Here is an 18,447-nt window from a genome sequence, read left to right on the forward strand (position 1 = left end):
TTGACCAAATGTTAAACGCTGAGGCTACAGAAAATGAGTGCGTGCGTGTGCCCGAGAAGAGACCCGACGTAATGACGTGTGCGTGCACGACAAACCTCAACTCTGATGCGCATGCGTGGAAGGATACCGTGTCATAGCAACCAGGGAGAACAACATGGTGAGTAAAAGCTGTCAAGCAGCTGCTCCGAGCACAACAAACACACATATTATTGAATGATCGCTTCAGTATTTTGTGAAAATGCTAAATTATGCCATACTGTCTTGACGTAACAACAAGCAGTGCGTGTGGCCTGGCCATTGTCTTAACGAGTGAAAATCCGCTGTTTGTGTAAATCAGTCAACCGGTCAGAAGGTACTGGGATGGTAAATTAAACGATTCAACTGTGCACTGTCTCGCCATATTATGAATCTTACACAAAATAATTCGTTATTTGTAGTGGAAGACAAGTATATGTCATGCTATCCACAAAAGGCAGCTCGTTTCTTTTTGTTGCTTCTTTATTGACATCGAACTACCACCACACAAAACCACTGTTTACTTTTTAAATTAGTGTTTAAGAATTATTTATCCTGCTAGCTACTTTGCCTATGTGTATAGTTCACTATTGATCACGCTGTTATTTATTTGTATTATTTGTAATGTGTGAATCTTGGTTTGTCAGTTTGCATCTATGCTCCCCTAGCAACCAGAAACAGTTCACATGCCTGTGATTTAGATGTGTTGAAGTGCTTTGTGTATACACATTGGCATTGCAAATGTATAAAAAGATAAGACCTGCAACATTAATACTGCATACAGCACATTCGCTATAGGAAACATTCAGGTGTGGGACTCTTCATTATTAAGCGTTGACCTTTGATCACACTGGAAACAACAATGGATGTTTAAGGTTTTTGTGATATAGACATCTGCCCAAATGTTTAGGGGATATGAGGGGTCATTACAGGTTAATGACCGAGAAAATATACATTGCTTTTATATGTTTTGCTTTACAGTACAAACACTATACTGATTATAATTAAACAACCCTGAACTGAAGTTCCTAAAAGTTTTCACAAAACTGGTAAACAGCAGATCATGCAGAACACTGCAATGTTATTTCCTGTGCCTCATTTTATCTTGGCATCTATTTTACACTTACATACTGAATAGATATTTCTTGTAAATGCACAAATCAAGTTCACACAAATCCATACTGCATTGGTTTAAATTCAAAAGTAATTGGTATTGTAAAATATGTTTGTCCCTGTATTTAAACCATACAATGTTAAAGGTACTTCTGTTTTGCTTCCTTTGATAGAAACTCCACATAAATTGCTATTTTGATAATACTCTCTTTTAAAATAAAGCTATTAGACTGAACAGTACACTTTTGTACTTTTAAAAATGCTTGTGGCCTTTGAGCAATTGCATTTTTAAGTAAATGTTTTGTTTTCTTATTTGTCTTTTAAGGACTTTCACTATACACTTTAATCCACTGTGTAAGCATATCAAATTAATTGTAATTTGCATAGATGCAGGCATTTAATTTCAGTCAGTCAATCTGAATAAAACTCAAAATAGCTCTAAGTACCTGAAACGATTTATTGCAGTCATTCAAGTGTGCATTGGTTCATAAGGACATACATTTTCATTCTCTTCTAGGCAATATTAAAATTTGTCAAAAACAATGCAATGAGCTTCCAATCTTAGATTAAAATAAGCCTACTTGTCAAAATCACTATAGAGTGTTTCTCCTTAATACTTATAAAGAATAATACTTTAAGCTTCAATAAACAGATCAACATAAGCAAATTGTTGAGAAACTCCATGTCAGCATAGATGTATTCAGCTGTATAGACACGAATACCAAACGTTTTTGATCAACAAACTAATTACAAGGTATTCAGAACAGAAAATAGAAGACATTTCTTCACACTGGAAGTTCTGGTAGTGTATTGAAAAATAACTGCCAGAAGCCACCATTAGCTACCAGACAAGCTTGAGAGTTAATGCTATACATGTTCTTGGAATCTATAGAATTTAGAACAGGACTTTGAGAAGGCAATGACATCACTTCTGTGTTGTTCTTCCTGAACCACTGTGCCATTCTACAGTACCTAATACTAATTGGTTTATAAAAATACTTTAGAGAGAGAGATTCTGCTTTCATTATGTATTTAATGACCACACTTACAACCCTTTTCCTCTCCAGGCAAAAGCAACAACAATTAAAGAAGCACTTGTAAAATGGGTAAGTAGTGTTATCTGATACAACTAGGCTATATCTTTAGGCCAAGTAGCACAATACACCTATTTTTATTTACTGGGTCACACAAAGTTTGTGTTTTGTTCAGGGACATATTTCTTGGCATGCCTGTATCTCCAAAATAATTAGTCAAAAGTAAAGTATCTGTGATTTTTCTGTTCTATACCATCATTTTAGTAACTTAATTTTTTTTAAATAATTACTATCATTACAATCATGACCACTGTAAATATCCCAAAGAGTATTACAGTGACTTAATCATATTCATTATGGCAAACACAGATAAATATTAATATATTATGGCCCGTTATTAGGAACAGAAAATCTGAAAATAAGATGTGGAAACCTGCCCTGTTGTAATTGCTTTTTTTTTGCCTTAAGTTGTGTTACAATCTTCCTTTGCTATACTAAGGTTTTTTTTTATATCACGCAGACAGAAATTCATAATCGTGATACCAGTTTGTTACTGATTTGTCCCTGCCGAGTGTTTGAAATATTTTTTTCCTAGACTGTTCAGCAAGGAAGAACATTAATGGAACAGTAGTAATGACTTATTTTTCCTCTTCACCCAAAGAGATTGATATCACCTGGCATAGGATCACACAAAATGGAGACTGAATTATACTATTTATGATATAAATTAAGTTTATTACTTTAAAATGTTCAGGGTTGTTTAATAATAATCAGTATAGTGTTTGTAGTGTAAAGCAAAACATATAAAAGCAATGTATATTTTCTTGGTAATTAACCTTTTTTTAAGGAGGAGAAGGCAGGCGAAAAGGCGGTAGAAGCAAAGGCAGTAAAGCTCTATGGACAGATACCTCCTATAGAAAAGATGGATGCATCCTTGTCAACGTTGGTTAACTGCGAGTGAGTATACTGTACGATTCAATACAAAATGAATACCACACAAATGACTGTTCTGGAAAAAAAAAAAAAATATATATATATATATATATATATATATATATATATATAAAATAGTATTTAGTAGTAGTAGGCCTAGATCAAATAGAAATGACTTAATTATTGTCCCATAATATATACATGATTTTAAATAATGTCCATGTGTACTGTATACAAGAATACAAACCAACAAGATTATTGAAATCAACAACAAACTGCTTATTACATTTTGACTTACATTGTCTGTCTGTCACCAACATTTCTATATCATTCATATTATACTGGTAATTGTAAACGTAAATTCTTACAACATTGCCATTATGTTGAACATTTTCAGTTTCAATGTAATTATAAAAGGGTCATATTAGTTTCTCAACCGATAATGATATGCTTTCAAGAATAGTCATCTAGTTGTCAATCTAGGTGGTTCATCAGAACTTTTACCATTTTCTTTTGTCTGTCTCTGTTTCTTTGCTCCATTTAGGAAACTGTCACTCTCAACAAACTGCATTGAAAAAATTGCAAATCTCAATGGGCTTAGTAAGTATGGATTGTATTTGCAGTAATTTCCATATACCATTCCTGTTAGGTTCACAGATTCAGAGCAAAGGCTAGATGTACTTCCTTAATTGCACAATTTTCTTAGTGGAAATCACCCTATTTGCATTATTGACATAATACTGCTATCTGTGGGCCCTACGTTACCTAAAGGATCTGGGCCATTTACATTACATTAACCATTAAATAACCTTTTCATGTAGTATAAACATTATTTTCTTTCCATCACCAGAATCAAAATGGTATTAGTTTTTCCAGTGTAGATGCCTGTGTTGAATGCAGGGTTGCTTTGGAAATATTAGCCTATGATACATCTGATCCTGTCTCAGTTGAAAGGATAATAATGATAGTAGAAGCTAACATTTGCAGTCCCTATAAAATGTTACATGCAGTCTAGTGGAAGGAAATCTGCAGTAGGGGCAGGTCTAGCTGTGCTGTGCAATGAAAGCTTGTTAAAAGTGCATTTTGCTGAACTGAATTATACATCATTCTCTCCCTATATAAATACATTTGTTGTTTTGACAACTTGACCTCATTACATTTTGATTTATTCCTCTAACTACTGATTCCAAAGTATATCATTCCATTCTTCTTTCATTTACATGATGCAATAAAATCAACTCACTTTCATTAACACTTAACCACTAAACATTCTAACACTTGTTTTGCTTTGTTAGCCCATGCTATTGTTTTACACAAGTTTCACTGTTTCATCCATTACTTTTCACTGAGAAGTTATGCGCAATGATTATGTCAAGTTATAAGACCTATTTCTATAACATAATGGCTGAGTTCTAATGTGCGGTATTAATTTATTCGAGACATTTAGCTCAACTAAAATAAAAAATTACCTATTCATTTTGGATGTCCAGTGTATCACTACCTGTCACCAGGAAAGTGTTTATTTCCACCTGATGTCATACTAAAATTGGCAAAGTAGGTTTTTAATATGCATATTAGTCATATGTGCCTGTCTCGAGCTGTTTTTGTTAAAATGTGAAAAATGGGCTTCCATGCACAAACACCACTGTAACAAGAGGGGAACACCTGGAAGGGATACATTTTTGAGCATGTTGATGGTTTAAATGTGCCAAAATGTCTTTCAAATATTATTGGTCTGGAGACATCATTAGAAGCAAATTACATTTCAATTGCTGTTCTCTTATGAGCTCTTAAACGTGAATGTGCATTGATAGCTCTCGTGTAGAAAATAAATACAGTAAATGCAGATCATTAAAATAAATGCAAATTGTGTGTTATGGTATAAGATCACAGCAACCAAATATCTTTATTTTTTCATCCTAGAAAATCTGAGAATATTGTCTTTGGGGCGGAACAACATAAAAAATTTAAATGGATTGGTAAATATCATTATTTTTGTTCTGTATAATGTTATGTATTAACTGACATCTGATGTGATTGAAAAATTTTCACAATTTGAAAAAGAAATATGCATTATTGTTAAGTGTGCATTATTCTTGAATTGTTTTATTTTGATAGTCATACAGTATCAGTAACGACTCAATACTCAGTGTAGTTGCTTATTATGATTATTATTTTTTGCATCTACTGTGGGCTTCCAATATGAAACATATAGAGAGGAGTGTACCTGAATAACTTCCCAGCATCTGTGATCTTTAAACTACAAATAATGAAGAAAATATAGTTATTTTCATCACGCTAAAGCTCTGCCATCCCCTTAAGGTTTAGGACTCAAATACTTCTCTTTCCTTCTCAGTATATTATACAACAGTTTCAGACATCGTTTTCCTTTTGTTCAGTTCACTCATACCATAAGAAGTTAATTGAATGGTATTATTATTCCTGTGCAGGAAGCAGTAGGTGAAACATTAGAAGAGCTCTGGATTTCCTACAACCTGATCGAGAAGTTGAAGGGCATTCATGTAATGAAGAAGCTGAGGGTCCTCTACATATCGAATAACCTTGTCAAGGAATGGGGTAGGCTAACAGATACCTTGTCTGTACACACTGCGCACAACTTATTTGTGGGCTGACCTTTCATGCTTTTGAAGGTTGAAGGTCTAATTTGAGCATTTTTTAAAGAAACATAAATGTCCTGTCTTGAGATTTTCTTTTAAGGTGCTTCTTGCTAGTATTTGTCCACGGGAATGCACAGAGCAGTTCTGTTTTGAGCCACTGGAACTTATGGCTGTTTCAAGCTCAGTTTTAAACAGTTACTATTCTTCATGTTAAAGAGTGGAAGGTTTTATTGATGGTTTTATAAAAGTGTTCACTGTTAACTGGAGACTCACAGGTCCTGCAAATGTGGAATTCCAGTATTCCAGCGCTTAGGAAGGGAATAAGCTAGAGCTGATGTATAGGTCTTCACATCATAGTGATCTGCAATTGAGGAACTGCCCTGAAAGGCCAGATTGATACAACTTATACTAGGCTCAGACTTCCCGAGGTCTACAGCTTGACAGCATTGGCTGATAACATTTACTGTGTGATCAGTGGCTCTACCTTGATGGTGAGTTATGAAGGCTGTCCTCTACTCTAAATCAGCTTAGTTTATGTGTGTGTTGCTGCAGTGACCTGAAGCAGGAACTGATTATTATAAATACTGAAGGAAAAGCAGTGTTAAACTATACTAGGCATTTTTGACTCAAAAGAATATATTTCACTCAGCCCATTATTCTGTGATGCGTGTTGTTCCAGGGGAATTTGTCAAGATGGCAGATTTACCTGCTCTTGTGGACCTGGTGTTTGTTGGAAACCCACTAGAGGAGAAATATTCTGCTGAAGGCAACTGGATAGAAGAGGCAACAAAGAGGCTTCCCAAGCTAAAGAAATTAGATGGTAAGTTACAGCATTTGTTATATATCAGTGAACTGGGAAAATCATTGAGAGAAAAGCAGGTGGGGTTATTCAAAGTATATTAAATCTGTTGTATTCCTTTGCATAAACGCTACCTGGGATTAGCATTGCAATCACATCAGATTCATCCTTGAACTCTCAATAAGAACACATGTTCATTTTCCTATCAAATATAATCACTCAGTATAGAGGTTGAAACTTCTCTTAACTAATGTATTAATTTGTTTCAGGAAATCCTGTGATCAAGCAGGACGAAGAGGAAACAGAGGGAGAAAGCTAACGAGAATCCTCTTCAAGTATTTTTTTATGTTAAAACCAAGCCTCCTTTTTATTTGTTATATGTATATATGTTTTATTTTTATTGGTTCAGCACCAGCACATGTTCAATGAACAGTCATAGGCCAATTCGTCTTTCTGTTATTTATACACTGTGCAAATACTGATACAGAGGTCTGATTTGGTTTAAAGGGATACAAGCACAACTAAACAAAGAACAGTATCTGATCTGGTTTAAAGGGATACAAGCACAGCTAAATGCAGAATGTTATGTCAAACTATATTTAAATTAAAATGCAGGCTTTACAGGCACATCACATTTAGTTACACATCCAATAATTCAGTACAGCCTTATTTCAGAAGATTCTGAATGCCTCAGGGTTGTGTTCTTTTAGCAACCTTGACAGTGAAAGCAAATGGAGCTTAGAATTACCTACTAGTGTTCAACTCCCAAAGATTTTTCTGGTAAAATTGATCTCACCGAGGCTCTGCAAAACTGACTACTGAAGGCCCAAGTGATTTCACATAGACCTCCGCTTGGTATCGATTAAAATCGCACTACTTTCTGGAAGCTAGGAGCAGTGTTTAGCTAAATTGTTCTAACATCTTTATAGGTAATGCACTCAGAATTCATTTATTATTATTATTTATTTCTTACAAAACATAAGTGTAAAAATACAGTGCAGTTCAAGGCATGAAACATATTACAAATTCCAATTTACATAATACAGTGCAATTCACAGCATAATACATTTTACAAATTCCAATTTACACAAGTGTATATAATATATAGGGTCTTACATCCTGGATTGTAAAAGCTGAGAGCAGACAAGATGTTAGGTCACAGTCAAGGGCCGAGGTAAAGGGAGCATAGGGGAAATCAAATAACAATACGAGTACTAGTAACACAAGCCAAGTAGTATGATAAAACGTTGTATAATTGCTATCTTACAGGAGAGTAAATGGCTAAATTACAAGTACTGTCTGAAAAGATGTGTTTTGAGTAAACGCTGGAAGGAGGTCAAGGACTCTTGTTTTGACTTCAGTGGGAAGGTCGTTCCACCACTTAGGGGCCAGGGATGAGAAGGAGCGGCTCTGGTGGAAGGAGAGTGGAGAGGAGGCAGAGTTAGTCATTTGGCACTGGAAGACCGCAGTGGTCTGGAGGGGATGTATGGAGAGATGAGGGTCTGAAGGTAGCTTGGTGCAGTGAGGTCGTTATCTATTATTTTGTGCTGTTGGCAATGTGAAAACTAACAGACTGCACATTTAAGAGTATGTATCTCCTGTTCGGTACAATGGTTGTATTGTTAAGACAAACTGATTAACTGTTTGTTCAACATGTTCAGAATGTTCAAAATGGAAGGTGAAGGAGAACTGTGGATTCCAAATGTAACAATAGAGGAAGAACACTTGAGGTTCCTCCCTCAATGGGTACTGAAAGGGAAAGTGGTCTTATCACTTTCTCTTTCAGTTATTAGTGACACTTGAAGCTTATGTAAAAAGCATACTAGTCTTTTGAGGGCAGGGGGCAAATGCACAAATCCTTAATTATAACAAAGCAGGCACATTTGTAATGTATGTCTTACTGTCCAATTGATGTTTTTTAATATTTATTTGAGAAGACTTCAGGGTGTTATCCTGCGAACTCGTATATGTGCCAGTTAAGTGGTGGTTTCACTTTGATGTACTGAAGTAACAAAAAAATATGTTTTTAATAATTTTAATGATGATGATTATTATTTGGGGAAAGAAGCAAAACATGCAATATAATTATTTTCCTTTAGAGTGAAGAATATAATATTTGTAAAGTGATTTTTAATAGCTTGTATTAAATTATTAGATCAAGATTTGTATAAATACATATACAAGCTTAATTGCTATATAAATACATATACAAGTTTGATTGCTAGAGTGATCTATGTTGGCATTAAATAATTTTCAAATAATTCTGTATTGTATTGATTTTTTATTTGTCACCATTCTATAGAATAAAACTACTTTGTAAGTTGGCAATATTAGTTTAAGCTTGAGAAGTCTTTGACCCTATGACCCTATATAAATATTTTAAATTCCAAGCATCATATTTATAGCTTTTTTACATTACATTACATTACATTATTTGTCATTTAACAGATGCTCTTATCCAGGGTGACTTACATTTGTACTCATTTATACAGCTGGGCATTTTTCTGCAAATTATAAGAAAAGACCCTGGATAAATAATTATAAATACATGTAATACAATTAAATTTAATTTTAAAAGTGTGTGAATAAGATAAATATCGATATAAGAAGTGCTGCCAGGCGGGACCTAAAACTGTTTATAGGTAGCACTATTGGAAATTAAAATACAATCTAAAATATTGTATAATTGTGCGTTAGGGGGCGCTGTGGCTGTGAAGTGGTGCTCTTCTGCCGCCGGTGGCTCTCTTTTTTAAACTGCTCATTGTTTGTACGGAAGTTTTAAGGTACTACCATGACAACCATGTGTGGGTGATGTGCTACCGGGAAAATTGAAACGGTTTCGCTTACATAGAGCTTTTCAATCCCTAAATAGAAATCACGGAAAATATGCAACGAGAAAGAAATGTGAAGGTGAAGGAAGTGATAGAGTCGCTGTGCAATCTACTATCCTTACTTGGAATTCAGTCGGTTCCTAAGCCGGAAACATTCAGACGAGCCAAATTCAACAGGGGAGACGGGGTGAGTGAAATACAATCAGATTGACTGTGCTGTTACTGTTGGGGTCTCTGACTGCCATGCATGTACAAAATATGAGTCTGCCTTCTTGTATAGTTCTTTGCTGAATGCATGTCTCGTTGCAATGTTGTCGCTAAAAGGTTTTGAGATAATGATGCAGAGCTTGTAGGAAATGCACCCTGGCATAAATAAAACCGTTTCATTGGGTCTGGATACGACATCTGCCAATTAAACCTAGCCTAAAACTGATGTGTTTTGAAAACCAGCACTTGTTTTAGGATTGTTTATCGGATTGATGCCGATCCAGTTTTTAGAGTTTGTTTTTTTAATGCCAAACCCTTCCATTACACGACAAAAAGTTCGCTAAATAAATGAGGACTGTATTTAGTGAACCCTGAAGATAAACCAAGTGCACATTGCATCTAGACAGGTGAGCTTAATCCAGTACAGTTTTGATATGGATCAATAAGTGACTGCAGTATACAATACATGCTATAACCTGTGTTTATTTTGAAAGGCCTAAAATCCTCTATGACATAACATTTTCTTAATGTAGCATTTCGATGTGCAAAACTAGATACTGCGAATTCTGTGTAATTAAATATACAGTAAAATGATAGCATCCATGTAAACTAAAAAGGGAGTAGTGATCTATAGTGACTTGTTATTTTTCAGACAACTGTGTTTTGGAGGTTTTTGTACAGCCTCCTGAAAAGGGAAGTACATTTGGATTGTGTCTGTGCAGCCTCACAAGAATCTGACATTGGTAAGTGTGAATATTGAAAAAGCAGACACAATACTAATACAAATAATAGAATTAATAAAATACGTCTAAATCCTAGCATACTGAGAGAGGACTGGCAAATAAAGACCAAATTAGTGTGCTGATCACTGATTTTTTTTGTTTGTTTGTTTTTTCTTTCTACAACCTCAAAATCTACTGGGTTAGTCAATGTTCAATCTGAAATACTGCAAAAGTCCTTAAACTCACAATCGGCATTAGGGTGAAACAGAAAACAATAAATCGTCTTCAAAATCATGAAAGGCATCGACCACATCAAACCAGAGGAGCTTTTCCAGATCAGCAGGGACACATGCACCCGGGGACACAAATGGAAATTGGGCTTCAAGACATTCAAAACGGAAAAAAGGAGAGTAGTCACAATCTGGAATAAACTACCCAGCGATGTGGTAGAAGCTGAAAGTTTGGGAACATTTAAAAATAGACTGGATAGGATCCTTGGATCACTTAGATATTAATGGACACCAAACGAGCACGATGGGTCGAATGGCCTCCTCTCGTTTGTAAACTTTCTTATGTTCTTATGTAAATACTAGTGATATTGACATGCCAACCTTGACTCTCTACACTTCTTACACAAGCAGTGAGTTGTGTTTTTGGTCGTATTACATTTTCGATGCATAACTATAGAACACATCTGACATTAACTGTAATTAATCAATAAGTGACTGCAAAGACCAAGCATTTTTCCCATTGCAAAATCGTGATTTGAATAGGGTGCATTGTTAGTTATGTTTAACCGCTCTAGCCACTGAAAGGAGTGGCAGTATTTTAATCTGGATATCACCTTGAAAGTGAGTCAATGAGACTTTTTTGCATCTACGTAGTTGCCTGGGTGGTGATGAGCAGATACTGGTGAGGTGAACTGAAAAAACAGATGATTAATGTGTGGGTCATGTAGAAGTCATTCCACAGTAAGCCTGTACATTTACTGGGAAACAAAAGACAATGTCAGAAACAAAACAATACAATTTCACTTTTTCCTTATCTCATACCTAATCAGAGTTGCAAACCATGCATTGGTTAAGACATGGGACATACAATATTTATGTATTTAAAAAATGGTGCAAAAGCTACAAACTGCTCAATTACAAAATATCTGATTAACCAGATAGCAGGGGGTTGCATACACACAAGTAAACTGTAAATGTGCAATCCATCTGTTATTGAACAGTACTCCAAAGTCCATGTATTATTGAATGGTTTTTCATTCCAACTCGCATTCAATCACAAGGCTGTTCCACACAATAGACTATTGATAGCTCAGCTCAGTGGATAATGGAACAGGAAACAAGTGCAAAAATCAAGAGTGTTTACTTCCATTATCACTTCACTATTCACCAGATAGTGTTTAACAGGATTTATAGATGCTTTCATCAGAGTGCTTGCTTAGAGTACCCCCGGCCACCTCAGCACCACCTGCTAAACGGAAGCCATATTACATATCATACAATTCATATAATTTAAAGTGACAAATAATACACTACTTGTGCATTTCAATAATGTTTTAGCAATACCTGGACTTATGTCTAAAAAAAATCTGATATTTACTATTTTTATGTAGAGACTCATGAGCAAGTTTAACTAAAGGTAGCTTGTGCAAAAGATACCAATATATATATTTTTAATGGCAGCTTATGTATTTTACGTTTCCCCCAGAGGCTCAGGTGAGTTTTGTGAAGTCGGTGCTCAGGCACTGTGGCTACGGTGTGATGGAGCTCTACCAGCTGTCCAGTGACGGCTCTCAGGGCAGCAGGGAGTTGCTGCTGGCGGTCTCCTGGGTCCTGTCTACGGGCTGCCTGCTGGAACGCCTGCTGGAGAAGACGTGGCTGAAGCTGGAGGACCACATCACACTCTCTGTGGTAGGACGACTCATAATTATCAGTCAATTCAATAGATACAAATCTACATTTCCAGATGTTCTAAATCACCTCCAAAGCTGCTGGTCTTTACAATTCGCCGTATCACCCACGCTCTCCATCTATCCTTCTCTCTCAAACTCATGCCCCTCTCTGTATGAACATCGGATTATGCACCAATTGCTTCTCAGTATTATTAAAGCCCTGAACAACACTAATCTTTATTCTTAAACCTCCTTTATTTAATTACATGTTATGATTGTTGTGTTTTTAACCTGTGTAGTTGGAAAAGAATGCAGTTCGTACACTTAAGGCTGGTGTGAACTTTGCAAGACTTTCCTGATTTAACTGCAGTTACATTCCAGTGCTTTGGGTACATAATGAATCCTCGCAATTAAGGTAATCACATTGTTGCAGTAGATTGATTCAGAGCATAGTGAAATCATTAGCACATTAACTTCAGCAATTATAGGCTCTTCTTACAAAAGAGTGCAAATCGTAGCTACATAATTAAATGTACATAGACTTAGGCCTAGACCAAATCAAAACTTTGCCCTCCCCACGAATCGAAGTATAAATCTGTTACTTTCAACTACTTATAAATCAAAACAGGATAGGCCACAAATTTGTGCAATTCATGGGTAAGTCAATGTTTTGATTTGGTCTTGGCCTACGTTTGTTCACCAACTGTGTGTTAAATGTTAATATGAAAAAAAAATCACAAGGTAGAATCATTAAAATGCCTTCTACAGCTTCACATTTAAAATGCCAGTGTAATTGTATATTCTTTAAATACAGTATTATTATATGAATACAGCGAAACCTGACACCCACTCTATAGCCCAGCATCTAATTTTTGTTTCAGTCCTTTAGAGATAGCATGTAACACTCCAGTGTGTTGATATTTAACACTGCAATGAAGTATAAGGCAAAACAATGACCATTGTCACTCTGTTATTTATAAATATAGGTAATTCTTTGGAAAGTGTAATTTTAAATCTGCAAGGATTGAGATTAGGCTATAGGTTGACTGTGTGTGTTGATTTAAACATTTAATTAATTCAACACTTTCAAATTTGCTGAATAATTCACAGTTTATAGTTTCAATTTAACAATAAAAACATGCACTGACTGGTAAAACAAAATGCTTGTGTAAAAATTGAAATGAATCTTAGAAAAATTTATAAATATTGACAACTATGAAAATGTCCTGGTGGAATTTGGTAGAGAACGTTAGAGCTATTTTCTATTGCATCTTCTTGTTGTTCTTTTGTTTAGTTTTTATCGTGTACAATTCAGCATTACTTATACGCAATTATGTAGCATAAAGCACTATGCCAAAAGCCCATTCCTTGAAACACGTTACCTATTCTTGGTTTAGTTCCAATTGCACTCCAAAGATGAAATCCTAAATGAAACTACTAATTAAATAATCAGTTTTAAGCATCTGTCACATTTTATACGTGTATAACTACTTAAGAGGTTACAAAGAATTCTAAAAAGCCTAATTATGTAAATTGGTTCAGCTTTATGTTATTGAGAGCTCAGTTTGAAGAGAAACCAGCAGGGTTTGGAATATTGGTATATCAAATGTAATCAATATAGTCAGTATAATCTAAGTGATTTGGAATTTGCTTATTCATCTTGCAATGCATTTCCAAAAATGACAGTTTTAATACTACTACCACCACTACCACTACTTATGCTGTATTACTTTGTCCATTAATGTTTAATTTTCGTCTTCAATTTGCTGTATGTGGGCTCCACTAAAAGTTTCTGCCTAGATAACAGCATACATCCCATACCCTGGATTGCGCTGGTCTCTAATCCCGGCTACACTATTGATGGCTTTAGCTGGGAATTCCCAGGGGGCAGTGCACAATTGGCTGAGAACCAACAGGGTGGGGTGTGGATAGAAATCAGCTGGGACATCCTCAGCATCTCCCTGTAGATTCTCCAGCACCAGCAGGTTTAGGTTATTCGTAATTTCATGCTGCATCAAGTCCTCTAATATAGCTTTCCTGTGGGTATTCTGGCCTGCAGTGTGAAAAATTATCCATGATGTGGACAGTTTGCATTTTGGGGATCTATATTGCATAATATAGATATTGCATCTCCTTTGCATAAATGGGGATTCCAAATTCTTTAAAAAAAAGCAAACCTATAAATATAATTGTATTAAATCTAAATTGAAAAAAAAAAAAAATATATATATATATATATATATATATATATATATATATATATATATATATATATATATATATATTTATTTACAATAACTTTGTCCAGAGATGGGCAGAAGGTAATGAAAAAGAAACAATAATGAGAGCATATTTTTGTAATAGAGGGAGAATGTTAATAACAGTGGTTAACAGGATGCGTTGATAAAGGGAATTTCTGAGAACTCGGTTATATCAACCAGTAGTTGATAAATAAAATGATTAAAAGGGAAACTGTTGTAATTATTTTTTATTAGTTTTTATGTCAGTTCAACATCATCTCGCTTACCTCATATTCCCTCTGTCTCCCACCTCTCATGCGTCTCCTCTATTTATTGCTCTAGATCAACTTCCTGTTGCAGCCTGGTATAAATTAAAGACTCTTGTCTTAACCCACTTTCCTTCATGCTGGTTCTTCCTATCTCCAGTCTCTTGTCTCTCCCATTTTCCCCTCTTCCCCTCTCGGTTCCTTTGACATGGGTCGATCAGTCACGCCTTTCCTCAGGTGTTTGGTGACCTGGACTTGCTCTTTCTCCTCTCTTGCCCCTCTTGTGAATTCAAACACCCCTCAATAAAAAAGAACAACAGTATTGTACCAGGAAAAAGACAATGTTCAAAAAATATTACTGAGGTAGTGTTATATAGTCTTAGCAGTAGGTGTCAGTGCAACTCTTTCCTTGTTATTGTAACATCCTGAGGTCTTTCAGCTGCTTCCAGTACATAAATGCTACTGTCACCATGCTCCAGGATTTCACATCCTGTCTCTCAGTCACTGTCATCATTTTCTCAGTGCTAAACTGAAGTTCATAGAGGACTGATTCCTGCCTATGGCCTTGCGGTAGAACTTTGCAGCTCAAAATAATTAGATAGTGTTTATCTGAGCTTGTTTAAGCTGTTTAAATCTACGTAGGTGTGTATATAGAGTTTATATAAATATGTACACATAAGGAAACATATTACTGAAGATGTAAGAAGGTTTAACAGCAACCTAAATACCTAATTTAACAGCAACCTAATTAAAGAAACCATTGGAAATAATGTGAACATCAAAAATGCAAAACAAGGCCTCAGAATAGCAAATAAGCAAATCATGGCCCTGAAAAATGATGATGGCACAACAATCAAAAACAGAAATGTGATTATCAGAAGATTGGAAGAATTCTACAAAAACCTATATAGTAGTGATGACAGCAGTAACGAAGAAGAAGAGGTCTCAATGAACATATGTGAAATACCAGATGTGATTCCAGAAAAAGTAGAAGTTGAAAAATTGAAAAGTATGGAATTGCAGTAGATATCCTAAAATAAACTGTAGGAGAAATGGAGAAGTTTCTGACAACTTTTCATATAGTGTTTTTGAAATAAACAAATACCAGATAAGTGGAACAATGCAACTGTCATTCTCCTTCACAAGAAAGGAGACAGAAGATCTGTAGACTTACAGGTCCAAGGTCTATTTCCCATCCAATACAAAGTATTTACAAAGATATTAAAACATTGCCTTCAAGACACACTGGACTTCACCCCAACCAAGAGAACAAGCAGGATTCAGAAGTGGATATAACACGATAGAACACGAGTATATGAGCTTCCTCTGTGCCTGGGCTTTGTTGACTATGAGAGATATATACATTCAATATATACATATATATATATATTCAATATATACAAACTCAATCATCAGAGCACTAAGAAATCAACACATTGCGGAAAACTATATAACTCTTATTTATTAAATATATCTACAACAATGCTACATCAACAATCTGACTCCACCCATACACTGACCAGATCAAGATTTGTAAAGCAGTACATCAAGGAGATCCAATCTCTACAAACCTCTTCATGGCCACTCTTGAAGAAGTGTTCATGACTTTGGACTGGGAAGAAAAGGAATCAAGGTAAACAGAGCTTATTTGAACAACTTAAGATTTGCCAATGATATTGTCATATTTCCAAAAACACCTGAAGACCTGCAGCATCAATTTCAAGAACTCTCAGATGCAATGAACCTGAGTAAAACAAAAGTCATGTTTAACAGCTTTGTTAAATCTACAAAAATTTAAGTACATCAACAGATACTTGAAGAAGTCAAAAGTCGACCTTGGACATCAAATCAATGCAGACAGAGAAAATGGAAGAAATCAAAATAAGAATACAAAATAAATGTAGTGCATTTGGAAGAAACTGTTGAAAAGAAAATGTACCCACTTTACTCAAGAGAAAAGTATTTGATCAATGCATATCACCAGTGCTCACTTATGGCTGTGAAACCTGGTCACTTAATGCAAAAATGATACAGAAGCTGCGGACGACACAAAGGAGCATGGAAAGATGTATGCTTGGAATAACAACAAGAGATTAAATAAATGAAATGAATAATCCAAGAACAAACCAAAATATGTGACTTCATTAAAACAGTGAAAATGCAACGGGATGGACACATTGCAAGAAGAACAAATTAAAGCTAGACAAAGGAAGTTATTGAATATCCCGAGAGATGAAAAATGACCTAGAAGACGACCACATAGAAGATGGGAAGATTAAATTATACACTTTGTAGGCGTGACATGGAAAAGAGAAGCTGTAAGCTGTAGATCAAAGCAAGTGGAAACATCTTGGGGAGGCCATCATCCAGCAGTGGATCGATATAGGCTGATGTTTATGGTGATGATATGTGTATATATATATATATATATATATATATATTTTTTTTTTTTGTAAATTATGTTTGCTTGTAAGAAAAACACAAAATGATTGAAAACCTGCAAATAGAATGTCAAAACAGAATACTTTTTAAATTGATACTGTGAATTAAAATACAATATTTGTATTATTATTAGTAGTATTATAGTAAACTACAGTAAACATTTATATAGGCATTTACCCCCAAAACCCCACAATATTACAATTATCATTACTTTTTGGTGCATACCACATTTCTTTGTTGGTGGTAAAATCACATTTTACATTGGTGTGAAAACATTTTTGCTTGAGTGTAACTCTGAAGCATAAACAATTACCAGCTTTATTTTACAGTCATTTTAAAACCTTGCTAGCTCTCCCATCACCATGATTTCTTTTTTAATGCTGCAGCATTTCCATTTTTTATACCCCAACAAAAGGAGGTAAATTGAAAGTGCTAGTGTAATATACAGTACGTGTTGCACTGATTGTATTTAATACAAAACCATTCTGGTACTTTAATCAGAATGCTGATGAAATTCATTGCAATATATTGTACCATTTATCTTCACTGAAACTCCCAAGTACAAGCAATATATGGTGAAAATTGACCTAGCAGTTCCTTAAGCCCCCCAACTTCCTCTAATATATAACTACAGTACTTCATCATAAACGGATTGTGTTTGATTAGCTGACAAGTGCTGTAAAATTAGCTTTAAAAGCTATAGAACACAATCAGTCATTGATCATGTACAAAATATCAAGTATCATTTCTCATTTTGACTATTTCACAGTTTTTGGCTTGTTTTAAAATGACCTATGACATTTTTCAACATTTTAATAAAAGTTTACTAAAACAAAAGCAGGCTTCAGGTATTTATTGAGTAAAGTAAAAATAACTGAATGAGTGACTACTTTTTACAACTAATAATGTAAATAATTATTTTGAAATAATCTTTCAGTAAAATTAAAACTTTTCCCTGTATATGATACAAGTCAATAATCCTCACTATTGATTAAGTGGCAGTTATTCGTCATTAAAACCAAGCTGTTTTAAACACTCATAAAAATGGTAACCCTAATAATGCTGTATTGGAACAAGCATTGTGTTATCAAGCCCAACAGAGTACTTCCACATGTATACAAATGTGCCACTAAAGATGCACCTTGCAGTAGAAATACTGAAACAAATATGAATCTGAAGTAAAATAATCACAACTCTAGCTTCCCATCACATAGGAAGAATTTATTCCAGCAATCTTGTGTCTTTTTCAAGGTCACATGGAATACAGTTGTGAATATCAGCAACTCTTAAATCAAAGACAGTGGTTTTGCAAAATGTACATACAGAT

The 18,447-nt window shown here is 34.9% G+C and overlaps 2 protein-coding genes across 2 annotated transcripts in view; both read left to right on the forward strand.

Moving 5' to 3' along the window:
• The first annotated feature begins 111 nt into the window (after window positions 1–111).
• On the forward strand, window positions 112–8,773 carry dnal1 (dynein, axonemal, light chain 1). Its single transcript, XM_066694516.1, has 8 exons — window positions 112–157; window positions 2,196–2,234; window positions 3,010–3,119; window positions 3,640–3,695; window positions 5,019–5,074; window positions 5,546–5,672; window positions 6,393–6,533; window positions 6,782–8,773. Exons 1-8 carry the CDS (start codon window positions 155–157, stop codon window positions 6,829–6,831), a joined length of 582 nt encoding a protein of 193 aa, XP_066550613.1. The 5' UTR covers window positions 112–154; the 3' UTR covers window positions 6,832–8,773.
• A 534-nt stretch (window positions 8,774–9,307) lies between these two features.
• The window catches only part of tedc1 (tubulin epsilon and delta complex 1), a 36,400-nt gene continuing 27,260 nt past the window's right edge, over window positions 9,308–18,447 (forward strand). The window contains exons 1-3 of the mRNA XM_066694620.1: window positions 9,308–9,530; window positions 10,203–10,293; window positions 11,989–12,191. Of these exons, the coding sequence (XP_066550717.1) occupies window positions 9,399–9,530; window positions 10,203–10,293; window positions 11,989–12,191 (426 nt within the window). The 5' untranslated portion in view covers window positions 9,308–9,398. The remainder of the gene's footprint in view (window positions 9,531–10,202; window positions 10,294–11,988; window positions 12,192–18,447) is intronic.

Source organism: Amia ocellicauda, chromosome 21 (assembly GCF_036373705.1).
Source record: "Amia ocellicauda isolate fAmiCal2 chromosome 21, fAmiCal2.hap1, whole genome shotgun sequence".
Lineage (NCBI taxonomy): Eukaryota > Metazoa > Chordata > Actinopteri > Amiiformes > Amiidae > Amia > Amia ocellicauda.